At 43.0% G+C, this 22029-nt stretch overlaps 1 protein-coding gene across 4 annotated transcripts in view; it reads right to left on the bottom strand.

The window, feature by feature from the left end:
* The window catches only part of CACNA1H (calcium voltage-gated channel subunit alpha1 H), a 490224-nt gene extending 476377 nt beyond the window's left edge, over positions 1-13847 (bottom strand). For all 4 annotated transcript variants that reach the window (XM_066576606.1, XM_066576607.1, XM_066576605.1 and 1 more), the window contains exons 1-2: positions 13473-13847; positions 9115-9428 (exon numbers count right to left, since the gene is read on the bottom strand). In XM_066576606.1, coding sequence (XP_066432703.1) covers positions 9115-9413 — 299 coding nt within the window. In that variant the 5' untranslated portion in view covers positions 9414-9428; positions 13473-13847. The remainder of the gene's footprint in view (positions 1-9114; positions 9429-13472) is intronic.
* Positions 13848-22029: the final 8182 nt, after the last annotated feature.

The following is a 22029-nucleotide window of genomic DNA, read 5'->3' on the forward strand; positions in this document are numbered from 1 at the left end:
AGCAAGACATAGAGGCCAGCCTAAAAGAGCAAAAGATACAAACCACCCTAAATCAGAGAGCGCTTCAGGCCACCCAAAAACGGCAGGAGGTACAGGTCATCCTAAAATAATGAGAAGTTCTGGCCACTCTGTTACAGCCAGATGTACAAGCTATCCTAAAGCAGCAAGAGATACAGACCACCATAAAATAGTGAGACTCTCTGGCCACCCTACAAGAGTAAGAGGAACAGGTCGTCCTAAAATAGCGAGAGGTTCTGGCCACTCTAATATAGCCAGAAGTTCAGGCCATCCTAAAACAGAAAGAGACATGGACCATCCAAAAACAGTGACAGGATCTGGTTACCCTATACCAGCCAGTGATTCGGGCCAACCTAAAACAGCAAGATATCCAGACTACTCTAAAGCAGCAAGAGGTTGTGGCAAACCTAAAACAGACAGAGGTACAGGTAACCCTAAAATAGCAAGAGGTTCTGGCTACCATAAAATAGTGAGAGGTTCTGGCTACCCCAAGACAGCAAGAGATTCAGGCCAACTTAAAACAGCAAGACATACAGAATAACCTAACACAGCAAGAGATACAGACTAACCGAAACCAGCAAGAAATAAAGGCCAACCTAAAACTGCAAGAGATACAGGCCAACCTAAAACAGCAAGAGATAAAGGCCAACCTAAAACAGTAGGAGATACAGACCAACCTAAAACGGTAAGAGATACAGGTCAACCTAAAACAGCAAGAGATACAGGCCAATCTGAAACACTAAGAGATACAGGTCAACCTAAAACAGCAAGAGATACAGACCAATCTGAAACAGTAAGAGGTACAGGTCAACCTAAAACAGTAAGAGATACAGACCAACCTAAAACAGCAAGAGATAAAGGCCAACCTAACACAGCAAGAGGTAAAGGCCAACCTAAAACAGCAGGAGATACAGACCAACCTAAAACAGTAAGAGATACAGGTCAACCTAAAACAGTAAGAGATACAGACCAACCTAAAACAGCAAGATATACAGACCAACCTAAAACAGCAAGAGATAAAGGCCAACCTAAAACAGCAAGAGGTAAAGGCCAACCTAAAACAGCAGGAGATACAGACCAACCTAAAACAGTAAGAGATACAGGTCAACCTAAAACAGTTGGAGATACAGACCAACCTAAAACAGTTAGAGATACAGGTCAAGCTAAAACAGCAAGAGATACAGGCCAATCTGAAACAGCAAGAGATAAAGGCCTACCTAAAACAGCAAGAGGTAAAGGCCAACCTAAAACAGCAGGAGATACAGATCAACCTAAAACAGTTAGAGATACAGGTCAACCTAAAACAGTTAGAGATGCAGACCAACCTAAAACAGTAAGAGATACAGACCAACCTAAAACAGTAAGAGATACAGACCAACCTAAAACAGTAAGAGATACAAACCAACCTAAAACAGCAAGAGATAAAGGCCAACCTAAAACAGCAAGAGGTAAAGGCCAACCTAAAACAGCAGGAGATACAGACCAACCTAAAACAGTAAGAGATACAGGTCAACCTAAAACAGTTGGATATACAGACCAACCTAAAACAGTTAGAGATACAGGTCAACCTAAAACAGCAAGAGATACAGGCCAATCTGAAACAGCAAGAGATAAAGGCCAACCTAAAACAGCAAGAGGTAAAGGCCAACCTAAAACAGCAGGAGATACAGACCAACCTAAAACAGTTAGAGATACAGGTCAACCTAAAACAGCAAGAGATACAGGCCAATCTGAAACAGTAAGAGATACAGGCCAACCTGAAACAGTAAGAGATACAGGCCAACCTAAAACAGTAAGAGTTACAGGTCAGCTTAAAACAGCAGGTGATACAGACCAACCTAAAACAGCAGGAGATACAGACCAATCTAAAACCTAAAACAGCAAGAGATAAAGGCCAACTTAAAACAGTAAGCGATACAGGTCAACCTAAGACAGTTAGAGATACAGGTCAACCTAAAACTGAAAGAGATATAGACCAACCTGAAACAGTAAGAGATACAGGTCAACCTAAAACAGCAAGAGATACAGACCATCCTAAAGCAGCAAAATATACAAACCAACTCAAACAAGAAGAGATACAGGTCAACCTAAAACAGCAGGAGATAAAGGCAAACCTAAAACAGCAAGAGATACAGACCATCCTAAAATAGCAAAAATAGAGGTCAACCTAAAAGAGGTGCTGGCCATCCTAAGACAACAGTTCAGAATTCCCTAAAACAACCTGCGTGCCCCAGGACTATATATGGGCCCCTAGACTATATGCTCCTTCATCTCCAACCATATAAGAAAAAGTAATCTAAGTATCATGTCAACATGCAGAACCTCATAACTTCTTTACAGAAGCTGAAGACTCATTCACGTCCTTCCAGAAATTATATTTTCCAGAACAGAATTTTGCTGTATGCATATTTTTGGAGGAAGGAATCATTTTTTGTTTTGTCATGTGGAGGCACTAGGGCTTTCCTCTAAGGATGTAATGAAGACGCTATGCGTATGGCGCTCCTGTGGTTGCTGTCCTGAGTGTGGTCTCCTCATGGCAGCTCCTCACACGGATGTCCTAGACAGCTGCATGTTTTTGCTTTGAAATCAGATCTGCCCTCACCGTCAGGAATGATGTGGATTATTCCAGCTACTGAGGATGAGCTTGTAGATCCTTGACCGCTCTTGGGACCAGCTGGACACATGGCGGCGGCAAGCTGTGTGTGACAAGTGTCCAGCAGGTGAGGCTTCAATCATGACGGTTTGGGTAAACAAATCCCAGAATCAGTAAGGACCCTTCTATACGGGATGACTTGTGGGGCAGACAGCCGTCCCAGCGCTTACTGTTCCTCTGCTGTCACACAGGAATGAGCATTGATCGTAAATGGAGGAGGAGCGGACCAGGTGATATATGCCAATGTAACACTGCCATATAAAGCCCACATAATACCACACTGTACTGCTCCACTAGTATACAGTATCCATAATAGGTCCTAAAAGGGCTCATATAATACTGCTGTTAACAACCCATATAATACTTCCTTAAAGATCCCATATAATACTACCATGTACTGCCCACATAATACCACACTATAGTCCCCAAATAATATCCTGTATCCAATAATACTTCCTTAAAGAGCCCATACAATACTACCATATACTGCCCACATAATACCACACTATAGTCCCCAAATAATATCCAGTATCCAATAATACTTCCTTAAAGAGCCCATACAATACTGCCATATACTACCCACATAATACCACACTATAGTCCCCGAATAATATCCTGTATCCAATAATACTTCCTTAAAGAGCCCATATAATACTATCATATACTGCCCACATAATACCACACTATAGTCCCTAAATAATATCCTGTATCCAATAATACTTCCTTAAAGAGCCCATATAATACTACACGTACTGCCCACATAAAACCACACTATAGTCCCCAAATAATATCCAGTATCCAATAATACTTCCTTAAAGAGCCCATATAATACTACCATGTACTGCCCACATAAAACCACACTATAGTCCCCAAATAATATCCAGTATCCAATAATACTTCCTTAAAGAGCCCATATAATACTACCATATACTGCCCACATAATACCACACTATAGTCCCCAAATAATATCCAGTATCCAATAATACTTCCTTAAAGAGCCCATATAATACTACACGTACTGCCCACATAAAACCACACTATAGTCCCCAAATAATATCCAGTATCCAATAATACTTCCTTAAAGAGCCCATATAATACTACCATATACTGCCCACATAATACCACACTATAGTCCCCAAATAATATCCAGTATCCAATAATACTTCCTTAAAGAGCCCATATAATACTACCATATACTGCCCACATAATACCACACTATAGTCCCCAAATAATATCCAGTATCCAATAATACTTCCTTAAAGAGCCCATATAATACTACCATATACTGCCCACATAATACCACACTATAGTCCCCAAATAATATCCAGTATCCAATAATACTTCCTTAAAGAGCCCATATAATACTACCATATACTGCACACATAATACCACACTATAGTTCCAAAATAATATACAGTAACTAATAATACTTCCTTAAAGGAAACCTGTCACCAGGTTCATGCGTCCTCAGTTCTCTGTGTGTTTGAGATTTCAGCGCTATGAGTAGCGGCTGGTGGATAAAGAGAAAGGTTAGTCGAGAGACATGCTAACTCGGAGCTGCAAGGGTGCCGCCTTTTCGATCCGAGGTAGCACATTTTCAAATCAGGTCTGCAAATGCAAAAGTAAGAATTTGGGTTTTTAGCTAATCACTCAATTCACCTAAAGCACGTATGTTATGAGATGCTTTACAGCAGCTTCGTGGGCCATAGGCTCAATGGACAAGAGGAGACCCACTGACTTGTATGGGAGACTGTTCTAGACAGGCTCTGTGACCTGCAGAGGTGCTTTGCCGCAGGAAGCTCCCCGGTCACATGACATAAAGTCAAGTCATAGACGTCAATACCCATCATCGCGGCAAACCCCTCACACTGTCTTCTATAACAAGTGCAACAGTAGCAATTACTATGTACAAGAAGGGGGGGGGGGCACTAATGTCTGACATGCCCTGCATGTGGCTAAAGGTTAGCTATTGTCCTCTGTTATCATCCATTATGTGAAATTAAAAGAGGAATTAATTTTTACTGTCAGCTATTACCCTCTGTTATCAGCTGTACATGCCCTGAGAGCTTATTTGCTGTGCCATCTTCCATTTGACCACAGTGTTTGTTTGTCCCCTGATCATGAAATTAGTTGGATGACTAATAGGAATTGCATACAGCCGCTGTGCTTAATGTCGCTTTAATTGGGTAGTGCAAAGTGCAACGACAAGGCAAGTGATGTCATCAGTGGGTCCAAGGATAGCTTCTGCACTAGGAACCTGAAGCTACAAGCATTCTGCAGACGCCAACCTAGCATGCCATATAGCCAGCCTATGCAGCTTCTCTGGGGGCCTACTGGATGGGGACCCATTCTAGGAAGGTCCTTCTACCTTATCTTAATGGGTGTTGAGAATCTGCACAAAGTTAGAAAGCAATGAGGTGGAAAATATGAAAATGGGATGGGGGCAGCAGGACAGCCAGTCAGGTGTGGTTAGGGTTGCCACCTTTGTCACCAAAAAATACCAGCCAACATAAAAACGGGGATGATTTGGGAGCGTGGTTAGGGGCATGGCTTACCACAACATGTTTTTTACCTCTGTTATTCTAGTCCCCCTTTAGTGTCCCTAGTAGTAACAGTGCCCCCTCTCAGTGGCCCAATAGTAATATTGCCCCTTATGGGGGCCTCAGTAGTAGCAGTGACCCTTCTCAGTGTCTCCAATAATAATAGTGCCATCTCTCAGTGCGCTATAGTAATAGTGCCCCCTTAGTTGCCCCAAAAACATTAGTACCCCTTTTATTGGCCACAGTAATAATTGTGCTCCTTTAGTTTCCCCAATAGTAACCCCTTTAGTGGCCCCGGTAGTAATAACACCCCCTTTAGTGGCCCCAGTAATAAAAGTAACACTTCAGTGGCCCCAGTAGTAATAGAGCCCCCTCTTAGTGGCCTCAGTAGTAATATTGCCCCTTTTGGTGGCCCAGGTAGTAACAGTACCCCCTCTCAGTGTCTCCAATAGTAATAATGCCCTCTCTCAGTGCACCTATAGTAATAGTGCCCCTCTCAGTAGCCCCATAAGTACTAAAGTCTCATCTCAGTGCCATAATAGTGAAAGTGCCCCCTTAGTTGCCCCAATAATATTATTACCCCTTTTTATTTACCCTAGTAACAGTAGCGCCCCTTTAGTTGCCCCAATAGTAAGAGTAATCTCTTTAGCGGCCCCAGTACTAATAATACCCCTTCAGTGGCCCCAATAATAATAGCGCTCCTTTTGGGGGGGATGGGCTGCCTTCCTATGGATCAACAAGGGTGGGAAGGGGGGCGTGGAAATAGGCTGCACTGGGTGGACATTGTCTTTTTTCAGCCTAACATACTATGTTACTATATTAATATCCCCAATAGTAATAAAAACCCTCACAGTGGTCCCAGTAGTAGCAGTGCCCCCTCTCAGTAGCCCCAATAGTAATAGTGTCCCTTTTGGTGGTTCCAATTGTAGTAGTGCCTTCTTTAGTGGCCACAGTAATAATAGTGCCCTCTTTAGTGGCCAATCTTATTGCACTCCCCTTTGGCCAAGCAGCAACCCTCTCATCAAGAATTGTAACTCACTGAGAAGTTCCAGTTGGGATGGGGCTCAGCGGCAGCTCACAGAAGACCCTCACTCCACCTCCAGCGTCGGTGCTAATTCACAGTATGCGCAGGAACGAATGCACTAGGAGAAGGAGTGAGGATCTTCTCTGGGTGCTGCAGTGGCGTTCCGTCTTGACCGGAGCTTCACGGTGAGTTACAGCTCTTGATGACTGGGTTGCTGCCAGGCCGGAGGTCCTTACATCAGCTAATTATTTTATTCTTGCCATTAATATGGGCAGTATAAAACAAATACCAGCACCGGCCTTTAGAGTAAATGACTGGCTTTCGAGCTGGGTAGCCAGCCTAGGTATGGTTAGGAGTGCACTGGTGTCAAGCAGCTGCTGAAAGGGGCCTCATTTTTATCGTTGCAATGATGCTCCATGACATACATTTTCTCCACCTCCGCCCAGCCTGTTTCCCAGAGTCACCCCAGACCGAGCCTGACACCTCGCTTTCACATGAAGCCAGGACAGGATGGAGAAAACAGGATCTGATTTCTCCCAGAGGAGGAACGGGGTCTTTGCATGCAAAGTCTGGATCAGAAGAGGCCATCAATCAGCAGAAATGTTTCCTGGATTTCATGAAGCAGACAAGCAGACAGTTCATCCATGTGTATAAAAGACAGCGCTTTATATACAATCCCTGCATGCGCCGCTCACCGAACAGGAGGCCTGCTCCTTCCTCCACCAGAAAGTATCACTAAACTCTTCCCTATACCCCACCGGCCCGCGCCGGCTATTGCCTAATATGGCGATATGGGCACTGTATAGTTAATGATGTCATGCTGTTTAAAGGGGCCGAGAAGGCAGCATGGTTAATGGTGTACAGCGTCCCTCTCAGCGTGCTGAGCGGACGCCAGCCATCGCTAACACAATTAGGAAGCTGCTCGGATATGCTCCTACTAAATCACTTCTCATATAATGGAAAAAGTTGTCTCTCGCCGCAGCCTCTTATACACAACGCATCTAACGGAGAATTATTATCAGCCTGCGAGCTGTTTACATGACATCCATTATCTGCTGGTCATTACCGGGGTGATGCGCATTTAAAATACGCCGCCATTGCTGGTTAGGCTGGTTAATGTCACCTGCTGATGACCGTGCTGTAGCAACGTTCAGCCAGTATATACAGGATCCGAATCTCTAGAATTCTAGATAAGCCTCGCAACTTACACCACTGACCAAAGATACAGGGTATATGCAAGGATAACTCAGCACATAGGGGATCTGGGGTTTGACATAAACCTTTAGGGCATTGACTGATGATGCAGTGCCAATGACAAATTCAGCTCTGTAGATTATATTATGCATATATTGATAATATCCCTATAAGCAAAGGCGCAGAATGCATAGGCTGACACTAACATTGCCCTGCACAGCACAATTTAATATTTGTATCTGCTCATCTTTGCACCACGTCAACGGAATACAGCCCGAAACTTTGGCGCCAGGAGGAAAGTATATTTAGGTTCATTGGCTCCATGAGACTAAAGACGCATAAGGACTGAAGTGGCTTTTCATTGTATAGAAAGTGATTAGATAGATAGGAGATAGATACATAGGAGATAGATAGATAGATATATTGATAGATAGATAGATAGATAGATATGAGATAGATAGATAGATAGATAGATATGAGATAGATAGATAGATAGATAGATATGAGATAGATAGATAGATAGATAGATAGATAGATAGATAGATAGATAGGAGATAGATAGATAGATAGATAGATAGATAGATAGATAGATAGATATGAGATAGATAGATAGATAGATAGATAGATAGATAGATAGATAGATAGATAGATAGATATGGGATAGATAGATAGATAGATAGATAGATAGATAGATAGATAGATAGATAGATAGATAGATAGATAGATAGATAGATAGATAGATATGAGACAGGCAAGATAGATAGATAGATAGATAGATAGATAGATAGATAGATAGATAGATAGATAGATAGATAGATATGAGATAGATAGATAGATAGATAGATAGATAGATAGATATGAGACAGGCAAGATAGATAGATAGATAGATAGATAGATAGATAGATAGATAGATAGATAGATAGATAGATAGATAGATAGATATGAGATAGATAGATAGATAGATATGAGATAGATAGATAGATAGATAGATATGAGATAGATAGATAGATAGATAGATATGAGATAGATAGATGGATAATTTGGAACCCCCCTATCTCTGGCATCCTTTGCCACTGGCCTTTTCACTCCTTCCATAAATCCAGTCCCACCAACCTAGAACTTTCACACATCAAAGAGTCCACAAGGTTATCCCACTAAAGAACATGCTACATCAAATCTGAACAAGTTTGTTCAATGTCCTTCAAAAACATCACTACAAAGCGAAAACTCTGAGGAGAATGTAAAGGACTATGACTGGAAGTACGAGTCCTATAAGTCATTTACCAAGAAAGTCAGCATGAGGAATCTTGTACTTTCAAACCACAAAAAGAAGCTGGATTTCCCACATCAAGAGACGCTGGTACACTTGTTACATTATCTTATATCAGAGAGCTATCACCATGCATGAAGGACATAGCCTGAAAGCGTTAAATAGCAAATTCAACTCTGCTGCAACAGTTTTTTGACTTGAAAGCCCTAAGCAGTCGGCATGCTCCCCCTGTTGGAAACCCTGTTCCTTCAGCATAAACTTTGATACAGATAAAGCGTAAGCAACTTTGAAGCAGGCAAATTAGAGAAAGTAAATCATCATCACCATCATCATCATCCTTCCTACCAGGTCCCTCCTCCTACATGAGAGGATGAGGGATGTTGGAGAATTATACAGAGTTTCCAGGAAAGGATATGGGTTACAGACCAGTCTCAGACACCAGCTGCGTGGACGGGTGGTTTGCTTAAGACAGAAGAATACAGTGGGAGCCAACGCTGGGTACGGGACCTGTTCATCTTCCTCAGAGCCTTGACCTTGTTCCCGACTTCTGCTCGAAGATCCTCCTGATCCCAAACTTCCCAGAGCTGATTTCTCTGTACTTCCCCCATCCTCTTCTTCACCGGGGTCCCCCACCGGTGGCATGGGGGGTATAGGAACCCTGATATCATCTCCGGCTAGTGGCTGGAAAGGTTCTCTTCTCTCGCCATCAGTCATGATAGCAAACGGCACCTGAAGAAGAGGAGCAGAGGAGAACATTTAAGTCTATAGAGTGGTGAACTCAAAGAGAGACACTACAACTTTCAACAGAATGGTCAACATTGTCCACCTTAGTGGTCAATGTTGACAATCATTCAGTTGGCCATGATCTCTACCAACCACCTACGAATATCTACCAAAATCACAGGGAAAGATCTAGGCATCTTCTGCCAAATTCCTCTTCCATTATTTCTTGGTCATAGCTTATTCTGGGAAAGCTGGATCATAATCAAAATGTCCGTTATTTCAACTCCAACAGGGAATATGACTCAGCATTTCTGTATATCTAGGCCAGTCTGCTCCTCAGGGGTGGCCTACCAAAAGGAGCTGGAACGGTACTCATGTTGGCTGTAACCAAGCTATCCCAGAAGCTGACATAATTAGGGGCTGAATGGAATAAGAGGAAGATTTCATATAAGATTACTAAAGGATTCCTCCTTAATATTCTTTAGTAACTTTCTTGTAGGACATGTTCTTCAACCAAAGATGGTTCAAGGTTTTTCATCTTTGGTTGAGGAACATCTGGAAAGGTTCTCTACTCTCGCCATCAGTCATGGAAGCAAACCCTACCTGAAGAAGAGCAACAGAAAATAATTTTTAAGCCTATAGAGTGGTCAACTCAACAACAGACAGCACGATGGTCAGCATTGTCCACATTAGTGGTCATTGTTAACAATCATTCAAGAGCAACAACACAACTATCAACAGAATAGTCAACATTGTGCACCTCAGTGGTGAATGTTGACAATCATTCAATTGGTCATTTTGGTCATTATCTCTACCAACCACCCACAAACATCTACTAAAATTACCCATAAAGATCTAGACGTCTTCTTCTGTCAAATTCCTCTTCCATTATTTCTTAGTCATATCTTATTCTGGGAAAGCTGGATCATAACCAATATGGACACCATTTTAGCTTCCCTAGGGAATTTGACCCATTATTTCTGTATATCTAGGCAGATTTGCACCTCTGGGGTGGACTACCTGAAGGACCTGAAATAGTAGCCATGTTGTATGTCACAAAGCTTTTCCAGAGGTTTATATAATTTGAGGGTGGCTGAAATGGATTAGAAGAAGATTTCACACAAGAGGACTAAATGATTTCTCGTTAATATTGTAGTAAGAACCTTCTCGTAGGACAGGTCGCTCAACCAATAATAGTGCTTCAAGGTTCCTCATCCTTGGTTGAGAGCAGTGGTGTACATAGAAGAGATGGACCCCCCTAGAAAACACTTAAATGGCCCCCCCATTATGGTGTCCGATTTTACCACCCAGGACATGAACACATGGTGTCTGTTTCCCATTCCATGCCTTTTATGATGACTGTTGGGTCAATTCTCCACCTCCCAAGAATTCTCTACCTCCCAATAATGCTTTTCATTTTTGGAGAAAAGTCCTGCATATGTTCTTGCTGCCCAGCAGCAAAAGGGATTGTGCATTCAGAGCCGGGGCCCCCTGTCTCTAAGGGCCCCATAGCAGTCGCATGGTCTACCTTTATGGTATGTATCCCCTTGGTTGAGGATTATGTCCTACAAGAAGCTTCCTTGGTCACATTGGGGCAGAAACTCTAAAGGAGACATTATAAATAAGTGGGGGGAATTCACAATTTAGATCACCATCCCATGTTCTATTTGAGGGGTTACTGATTCTATCTAGCCAAGGTTTCGGAGAAGCCTTGGTCCACCCTTCCCCAATGTGGAGGCTTTATAGCCCTACTACGAGGAATCTGGAATTTCCTCTAAATGTCTTCAAATGACCAGTGACCAACCAGTAAAATCGAAGTAGAAGAACATGGGTAGGAAATGTCAATGACTATACAGAGGAAACAAAGAAGAAGAAAGAGATAGCAAGGTGGACCATAAATTTCAAGGAATGTATTAAGACAAGGACAGGAGGAAGACAAAGGAAGAGACGGATCCCAGAGCTGAGGAAGAAGAATTGGAAGAAGCGCATGGCAGCCTGTAATGTAATAACAAATGAGGGTGTAATAACAGGGCACCCTCCACAGGAGAGATGTGCCATGTCCACTTGTACCCTCAATTATGACTAATTCTAATGAAGCCACTCATCACAAGATGTTCTCCATCTAATGAAAGAAGATGATTTCTGCATGACAAAAAGAAAAGTATCTGAGGCTCTTTGTCTAGCAGCGGGCACTCCCTAATAGTCATCCCAATGCCTGCCTGGCAGGACCACCTTCCACTTCAGGAAGCCTTAAACCTTTATTTCAGCCATGTATAGAAATGTAATCATTCTCTTCCCTTGAACATATGGTTCCTATAGATAATAGCACTTAAAGGATATAGACATGTGGACAATATATAAATGCCATACACTACTTAGGGGTTGTTAGATATAGAATATATACTTTGTTGCAGTATCCAGCCCTTGAGGGATGTATATACTGTACAATCCCTGCATTAACCAGAGATAATCTGTAATTTATACAAAGAATATCCATATACTACAACATATACTATGTGCCCATGATCTTCACTCAGATGCAATACGGATTGTATACCTGTGTATATAATAGAATCATATATTGATAATGAACCTATAGATCCTATGCTGTCTGAGTAGGCACTGGCTAGCTACATAATGTATACAGTTTACAGACCTATTGTACATACAGTATATTCCAAGCTGCCTTTGCCATTGCCCTGTTATTTGCAGCCTTATAATGATTGCTTGTGCCCAAATTAGGAAGAGATGTGTTTGTGAAAAGTGAAAAACAGGCTGAAGACTTGAGCAGGCTGGGGAGAGGGAATTGGTTCCTGATGTGTCTTGCTGGGGTATAACATATGTGCATGTTAAATAAGTTAACTTAAGCCTTACATAAAATCCCCCACCCCCACCCAGACCCTTTACTGGTAATGATGAGATTCTATAAGCTAATAAATGCCCCCCCCCCCCCCTCCCCACACACACAGACACTACAATAGCAATATACATTGTATCATCTCACAAGCAACATTGTATCTTCTACATCCATGGCACTGCATCATTTGCAATCTCTGAATAATCTCAAATCTTTCCTCCAGAATCATAAGGGTTAAAGAGCCACCCTTTTAGTACCAAATCACATTAACCTTATAGACCTGAAGCACCCAAAGACTATAGGTGGCACTCACTCAGCATCCTATGGGTTAAAGAGCTTTACACACCCTTCCAATTTTACATGACATGCTGATTATAACCCAAACATTTAGATGCCATCCTAATGAATCTTACATGCCATACCTAAACCATAGCTCATGATGATGGTTACCCACTTTGGTGCCACGCAGCATCATAAGTGCTAATGTATCTTACACCCCATACCTGAACCATAGCTCAAGATGATTGTCACCCACTCAGGTGCCACCCAGAAGCATGAGTGTCAAGGGATCTTACATGCCATACTAGAACCATAGTTCATGCTTATGGTAACCAACTTAGGTGCCACCCAGCAAGGATATTACACTCATGCCAGTACCATAGCTCATGCTGATGGTTACCCACTTAGGTGCCACCCAGCACCATGAGTGTTAATGCATGTTGCACCCCATACCTGAATCATAGCTCATGATGATTGTAACCCACTTAGATGATACCCCAGCACCCTGAGTGGTAAAAGGATCTTAAATGCCATACCAGTACCATAGCTCATGATGATTGTAACCCACTTAGGTGCCATGCAGCCGTCAAAGGAGTTAAAACAATCTCACTCTGTCTACTAGTCATACAGTACTTTATGATGGCAACTCAAACACTGTAAGGGTTAAAGATCATTCCCACTCCCTAGCCCCATAGCACTTGTTTCCACACAACCCAACAAGGGTTAAAAGATCCATAAAACTTCAAAACAGGTGCCATCTAGCACCATTAGCGTTAAAATACCCAACCCATTCTATTAGTACCATGCCACATGCTTATGGTGACCCAAACACTCCGCTGCCTGTACCATAGAACCTCGTCAGCTCAAATGACTGACCCTACACTGCCCATATAGTGCCAGTTGTGCCCCCTTACCTTAATTTAACGGATTCCTGGCTTCCCAAAAGCATAGCTCACCTCCACTTCACATGAAATCCCAAAGTAATAATGAGGGGGTTAGTTGAAGGGGTAAGAGGTGCCCCCTTTGAGCTCCAGCTAAGGTGTATATCCAGAGATTGGAGGGGCTCCAGGTGGGATGTAAGGGGCAGGGTGTGCGCCCTGATGGGTACAATCCAAGGTTTCGGTAAAATCCAGCACAATCCAAAAAAAAGGTTCTTCTGCTTGACCCCAGGGGTGAGTTCTGGCGGTGGTGGTGGGGAGTTTACTTGGATCCTGCTGCCAGTAGGGGTTGTATGGGTATCTTGGAGTTCAAGCTTTTTGCATTAGGGAAAGCAATCACTCCTCATCCCAGCAAAGCCCTAACAGAACTGAGCAGGAAACTTGTACTCATGTACCAGGAGGGAGGAGAGAAAGCACAACTAGGGATGAGGGAGGGAGAGGAGGAGTGGAGGAGAGCCAGGGGGAGGTGGAGGGATGCACCCAGAGGAAGAGGATGCTGCTGCTGCTGCTGCTGTGTAGCATTTAGGAGCAGGACACCTCTGATCCCTGCATGGAGGTGACAACTAGGAAGAGTGTGAAAGACCTAAACCTTCCCCCCCACCCTTCCCAACCTGACTGCCTGTTCTCACACCCCCAGCGGGGGGAGCTAAGGTGAAAACACGTGTTCTCATCCCCTAGGTGAAGGCAGCTGGGGACTGTCACCATGAAGACACATGTGCCACCCAGGACTGCAACCCTCATGCATGCAGCATGTGAGTGCTGGCCATTGTCAGAGCTTATAGGATCGTGCAAGTTACATGTCATCATCATCATCATCATCATCATCATCATCATCATGTATGTTTTCCTAGGACTGTTTGTATTTAGTATTGTTTCTGATTACATTTCTGGTGTATTTATTTACAATTATTTCTGTAATTCTGTATTTACATTTTATTATTTTGCAATTTATTACTAGTTTTTATTATTATTATTACTAGTCTTCATTATTCATATCATTCCATTATTATCAGGGCTCCTTCACACAGGCGTATATGCGCCACGTATCACGCGCATCATGTTTCTGCGTATACTACATAGTGAATAGAAGCCATTGATTTCACTGGGCTCATTCACATATGCATGTCCTATATTGGTGCATATTAGGGCGGCTTCACACGGGTCTATTTGCTTTTTTGCATTGAAGCGCTTATTCAGATGACTGCGCAAAAACACTCAAAGCAGCGTATTTGTGCATTAACGAGGAAGGATGATGTACATTTGCGCATGCGTCTGTGAATACTTTTTGCGGATGCAGGGCCAGTTCACACATGCATGAGATACACCCTTTCCGTGGATTAAAAGGCTAATTATCCTAATGAGGTCCAGATGTGTTCTTTTCCCCTGGCTTTGCGCAGTTTCACACTTCCCCTTCCGTATTTGCGCACCTCCGACTTCTATCGGGCTATTGGTGGGTAAATATGCAAGAAAATAGAGCCGGTGGTATTTTTTTACGCATGCACGAAATGCGCGCACAAAACATGTTCTTACGCATGAACCCATTGAAATCAATGGGTTCTATTCTCCGTGCTTTGCGCACACAGATTTTGCGTGCAAATACCCGTGTGAACACGGTCATGTAAAGAAGCTCTAAGATATGTAGAGACTAGAACCCATTGGTGTCAATGGATTAGTTCACCTCTCCCGATTTTGCATGAGCATTTCATAAAAGAATTGAACATGTTATATCTTTTTGCGCAAACGCACGTGCGATATGAAAACACGCCCGTGTGAGAAAGCCGAAGTCATACCAGTTTTGTTACATCCCGCAGAAAAGGGTGCATTAAAAAAATGCAATGACTGTGGATGGTAACGCTGGTGCGCTGCGTTTTTTTCCGCACCCATAGGCTTTCCGGGCGATTTTTGCCCACGAGGGCTCCTGCACACGAGCGTATGTGTATATACAGTCATGGGAGGAGGACGTGATCGCGCGCTGAATGGAGCACTAACACAGGTTTTTGCGTGTAATCCAGCGCATTTGGGTTTTTTGCTTGTTCAGATCGGCGCGGGAACTGACTCAGCAGCCTAATTAGTCCCCAGGGTTATCAATTAACATAATGAAATTGTACAGTTACGCACGCAATTTAGTGCGGATGGGGTGCGCCTATAGACTCCAATGGTGGCTTGGGTGCGCAAATGTGCACAAAATAGAGCATGTTGTGTATTTTTTTGCAAAAACGCTGAATATGAGCAAAGCCATTGAAATCGGTGAGTTTTATTGTCGGCGGTTTGCGCCAGTGATTTTGCAAGCACGAAAACTTGCGCAATATCACGCGTGCAGGAGCTCTGAACGCGTAGCAAAATGCTGTGATTCTTTTTGTCTATGTGCAGCATTAGTTCGCATAAAACAGCACATCTGAATACACCAATTTCAAGGCCGCGTCACATGAGTGCTTGCGCAAATACGCTTGCCGCAGTGTATTAGGGAGTTTAGAAGAGGACCATAATCAGGCTGTTGTGCGCATGTCTGAATATATTACAGTTCACACGTGACGCACCCTTTCCGTGGAATTTAATGGCTATTTAAGCCTAATAAGGTCCATCTGTCTTCCTTTTCCTGTGTTTTGCGCAGTGTCACGCCCCTTCTCCTTACGTATTTTCGCACATGGTGCATTTGCTGTGCAAAACGCAGCAGAATAGAGCAGGACCTATTTTTTTTTTGTGCACGCATGAAATGTGCTTATGAGAGCGAAGCATTGACATAATTGCGATTAATGGTGTGAGGAAGGTTTCCTTGGCACACCCGGGTCCTGCAATACCTGTGGATGGACGCCACACTGAATTACTGCCGTCCTCAAGGCCAAAGGAGGCCCAACGTGTTACTAGATGGGGTCTCTAATAAAGTGGCCATACGGTGTGTATTTATTATTAGTAATGCTTATTTATCACTTATCATATATTTATAGAATTATAACAAATGTATATTTACTATTCTTAGGCCCGGGCTCACACGAACAGGTTGGATTCCGCATACAGATTTCCACAGCGGAAGACCTGCGATCATTTGCGGAAAATAATTGCAAATGATCGTGGAAGATTGCGGATGCGTGGGGTTCACCGCGCGAAGTACAGTGTATCGCCCTCATAGAAGAAAGATCTCTTTCCCTCTCAGCTGGCATATCAAGTTGTGAGCGTTTCTGCCGTCCATACGCAATGTTAATTGCGTATGGGCTGCGGATTGCTTGCATCCATAGTCATCTATTGAGGCTGTCCACGCGAAATCCGTGCTAAGATAGAGAATACTGTGATTTGTCTTCTGCTCGTGAAATGCGTAATTCTTACCCGCGAGTGTGAAGGAAAATACGTGATTTCAATGCTCGTGTTGTCTTAGACTAGATGTACCTTCATCTACTCACTTGGTGCCTATTTAGAAGAAGTGATGTTTTGATGCCACTTTTCCATCGTCGATTAGATCCAAAGATGACCAGATTTGCCCAAAAACGCAGCTGGCAAAATTAAGAATGTCACACAGCTGGCATGATGGAATAAAAGGGAGAAACCCTTGGATACCTGGTCTGTCTTGGCACCGGCTGGCTGGCATATCAAGCCGCTGCCCAGTGGTGTTTGGGTGCCGGGTACATTTGGTGCCCTTTTCTACTCCAGATCTGTTCCCATGCACTGATGCATCATTTAGTCACTGCTGCTAGTTTATGTTGTCCTTCCCCCCTCAAATCGTTACCATTGAACGCGGGCTGCTTATCCATATTTTATTACACATGGCACACCAAGTCCTCTAGAGACGCTACTTGCAGGAGAAGCTCTGCCCATGGTTAATACAAGGGACTCCTACCCTTCTCCTCTCTGCATATGGGCAGGGGTTGCCCTAAGTGGATAGCCCCTCCAAATATGGCATTGCCCATTGCTTCTGGTTGTCAGGTTGGTCATAGATATAGGATAAAGGTACCCTTACATGGGGTGATTATCACTGGAAACTGCTATGAGATCCCAATGACATCTGCTGTCTGTGGTCAGCAATGTAACGCCTGCTCCCAGTCAGTAAATTGCTGTGCAGGGGGATGTTGATTGACAGGTGAGTCTCCTGAGAGGTTCTGCTGCAGCTGGGCTGGACTGGGTGCCCCCGGGGCAGCCTCATATACTCCGAGGATAAACATTGCAGGCTGGAATGATGACAGATATCCCTGTGCACAAGGCCGGGAAGTCTCTTAATTAGCAGAGCTCAGCACATGGCGAGGGGATTACACAACAACTGCTTGGGAGACAAGTGCAAGAAATGTGACTATTCAACAGCCCTCCGCGTGTGCATAGTTCTAGTCAACCACCCATTGATATCTGTTTCTGGGAAGGCTGGGCGACAGGAAATATGGTTGTCGTTACAGCTTTAATAGTAGTCATCACAATATGCGCTGCTGAGCAAACACCATGTTGGTTGTCATCCAGCTTTCCCAGTAGTAAAGCCTTGTTACAGGTCAAACTTTGCTAAAAGTTCAGATCGGCGCAAACCCGAATCTTTGGCAGTTCATCTCAGCCGAACCCCCTAAAATGCATGCTTCTTCCTCTTCTACTTTTTCTTCTTCCTCCTCTTTTTTTTCTTTCTTCTTCATCTTCCTTTTCTTCTTTTTCTCTCTCTTCCTGTTCTTCCTTTTCTTCCTCATCTTCCTTTTCCTCTTCACTTTCTTCCTCCTCTTCCTTGTCTTCTTTTTTTCCTCTTCCCTTCCTTCTTCTTATTCCTTTTCTTTTTTTTCTTCCTTTCATTCTTCTTCTTTTTCATGTTCTTCGTATTGTTCTTTCATTTTCTTATCTTTTGTATTCCTCTTCCTTTTCTTTTTCTTTTTTCTTTTCGTCTTCCTGTTCTTCCTTTTCTTCCTCATCTTCCTTTTCCTCTTCACTTTCTTCCTCCTCTTCCTTGTCTTCTTTTTTCCTCTTCCCTTCCTTTTTCTTATTCCTTTTCTTCTTTTTGTCTTCATTTTATTTTTCTTCTTTTTCATCTTCTTCATATTGTTCCTCTATTTTCTTATCTTTTGTATTCCTCTTCCATTTCTTCCTTTTCTTCTTTCTTTTCCTCTTCCCTTTCTTCTTCCTTTTCCTCTTTTTATCATATGCTTCCTCTCCCTGTTCTTTTTTACTTCTGCTTCCTTTTCCTCTTCTTTTATTGCTTCCTTTTCCTTGTTTTCTTAAGTTTTTTTCAGCTTTTTCTACATAAATATTATAAAACAGCTCAGAAGTATTTATATACACCCAGGTAACCCATGAGTGTTACACAGGGCTCTCATAGCTCTTATACAGTGTTATATAGCAGTTTTCGGGGTATTGGTGACCTTCCAGTTCGGTTTAAACTAATTCAGACAAAACTGAACTTTTTGCCCAAATTCGGCAAACCTGCCAAACCGAACTTTTGAAAAGTTTACTCATCGCTTCCTAGAAACAGTTCTGAGTAAGACATGGCTGTCAGATTCAATCTGTGTTGCATGCTTCCCAACAATCCTGGATCCAGTGGGACAGTGCTGGATTTGGGGTGCTGCCCGCCGTCTCGGCAGGATTGCCGGTTGTCCCGATCTCTACTGTCTCTGCATTCATTCTCAGGACACAGCTAGGTGAATGCAATGCTGAAGCAGGCTGCCATCAGCTCCACTAGTAACCCCGCTAGAGGCTTGGAGTAGGCAGGCACAATGCAGGCATGTTCTTTCACTTGTCTGCAGAGTCATCTCTTCTGTGGAACCAGGGTTAAGTGACAGCTGACACTTGTTATGTACCGATGTACTAAGGGCATATCTGTACTGTAGGGGACATCACTAGTGGCACAAAGAGGGCATCTTTATTGTGGGGGAGATTCTCTAGAGACACCCAGGAGACCTGTTTATTGTGGGCACATCACTGGGGGCACTAAGGAGGCATGTTTATTTGGGGGGCATTACTGGATACACTAATGACGTATCTGTGTACGGCACACCAAGAGGAATATGTATTGTGAGGGGCATCTCAGGGGCACTAAGGGGGAATATATACTGTGCGGGGCTCCACTGTGCGTACTAAGGAGACATCTGTATGTGGGGGCACTAAGGGAGAACATTTACTGTGGGGAGGCATTGCAGGGGCACTAAGGGAGAATCTTTACTGTGTGGAGGCATCACTATTGTGTGAGAGGGCACCAAAGGGGCATTCTTTGTGTGGTAGGCACAAAGGGTACATCCTTACTGTGTGGGGCTACTAAGGGGCATCATTACTGTGAAAGAACAATTTGCGCCACACAAAGAGGCCACAATGAAAGTAAATAGGACACAAAGGGGCATAATTACTGTGTGGGGCACTCAAGGGGGGATGCATTTTGTTGTGGCCACTAAGAGGGCATCATGTGTGTGGGCACTATCACTCTGTGCCACACAGCAGGCACTTTTAATGTATGGGAGCCTAAGAGGGCACTACTATTAGGTATCGAGAAAAAGACAGCACTTATGTCACAAAGGTGACTAGATGGGATTGGGCAGGGTTAGTGGTGTGGCTTAATGTAAAGAAATTTGCCATGACATGCCTCGTGGAGTGTCCCTCTATTTATTCCTTAACAGTTGGGAGATATGTTAATTTTGCATGGGCAAACAGAGGTGGCACATCCATAGATACTGACAGGAGGAACTGTAGAGGGTCTAGTGGTTGTGGCCACCCTTCAGACCCTGGAAAATGAGGAGGACCCCCCAAAAACACTCTATCCCCTATGAGGAGACTAGTGATTAGGAGCTTCACATTACCCCCAGCCCCTTATTTCATCCCAGAGGTCTCCGACAGGCGGAGTAGTCCAGGATAAGGTTAATTCCCCATCCAGCATCTGCAGCTCTCATTAACAGAATCTCACATCTCTGCAGACTGAGGACAGCAGTGTGAATGCAGAGGCAGCAGCAGCGTCCCGCTAAGCTCCTTACATTAACCGCTGCACTGCTGGCTGACATCTGCTGGTGATGCACTGAGTGCACCTAATCCAGCAGTGGGGTTATTACACCGCTGGAGGATGATGGGAGTGCTGATAGTGATCCTGCACCGAGCAGGGGGGCACAACCGATGACCCTGGGGGTCCCTTCCAACTCTACCATTCTAAGCTGCAGCCGGAAGGACTGGCCATGGGATTTATAATGTATATCACAGATGAGAAGTCATTGACAATGGGGTCCGTAAATGAATTTTACAGGATATGTTTGGTTTAACCCTTTACACCACGATATACAGATGTAGCAAATAGTAACTTGACATTTAATGTGTTATAACTGAACTATAGTATATACAATGCTGGGATACTATAGTGTATATACAATGCTGGGATACTATAGTGTATATACAATGCTGGGATACTATAGTGTATATACAATGCTGGGATACTATAGTGTATATAATGCTGGGATACTATGGTGTATATACAATGCTGGGATACTATAGTGTATACAATGCTGGGATACTATAGTGTATATAATGCTGGGATACTATAGTGTATACAATGCTGGGATACTATAGTGTATATACAATGCTGGGATACTATAGTGTATATAATGCTGGATACTATAGTGTATATACAATGCTGGGATACTATAGTGTATATACAATGCTGGGATACTATAGTGTATATACAATGCTGGGATACTATAGCGTATATACAATGCTGGGATACTATAGCGTATATATAATACTGGCATACTATAGCGTGTATACAATGCTGGGATACTATAGTGTATACAATGCTGGGATACTATAGTGTATACAATGCTGGGATACTATAGTGTACACAATGCCGGGATACTATAGTGTATACAATGCTGGGATACTATGGTGTATACACAATGCTGGGATACTATAGTGTATACACAATGCTGGGATACTATGGTGTATATACAATGCTGGGATACTATAGTGTATACAATGCTGGGATACTATAGTGTATACAATGCTGGGATACTATAGTGTATACAATGCTGGGATACTATAGTGTATACACAATGCTGGGATACTATGGTGTATATACAATGCTGGGATACTATAGTGTATATACAATGCTGGGATACTATAGTGTATATACAATGCTGGGATACTATGGTGTATATACAATGCTGGGATACTATAGTGTATATACAATGCTGGGATACTATAGTGTATATACAATGCTGGGATACTATAGTGTATACAATGCTGGGATACTATAGTGTATATACAATGCTGGGATACTATGGTGTATATACAATGCTGGATACTATAGTGTATACAATGCTGGGATACTATAGTGTATATACAATGCTGGATACTATAGTGTATATACAATGCTGGGATACTATAGTGTATACAATGCTGGGATACTATAGCGTATATACAATGCTGGGATACTATAGTGTATATACAATGCTGGGATACTATAGTGTATACAATGCTGGGATACTATAGCGTATATACAATGCTGGGATACTATAGTGTATATACAATGCTGGGATACTATAGTGTATACAATGCTGGGATACTATAGCGTATATACAATGCTGGGATATTACAGTGTATATACAATGCT

This window comes from Eleutherodactylus coqui, chromosome 8, assembly GCF_035609145.1.
Source record: "Eleutherodactylus coqui strain aEleCoq1 chromosome 8, aEleCoq1.hap1, whole genome shotgun sequence".
Classification (NCBI taxonomy): Eukaryota; Metazoa; Chordata; class Amphibia; order Anura; family Eleutherodactylidae; genus Eleutherodactylus; species Eleutherodactylus coqui.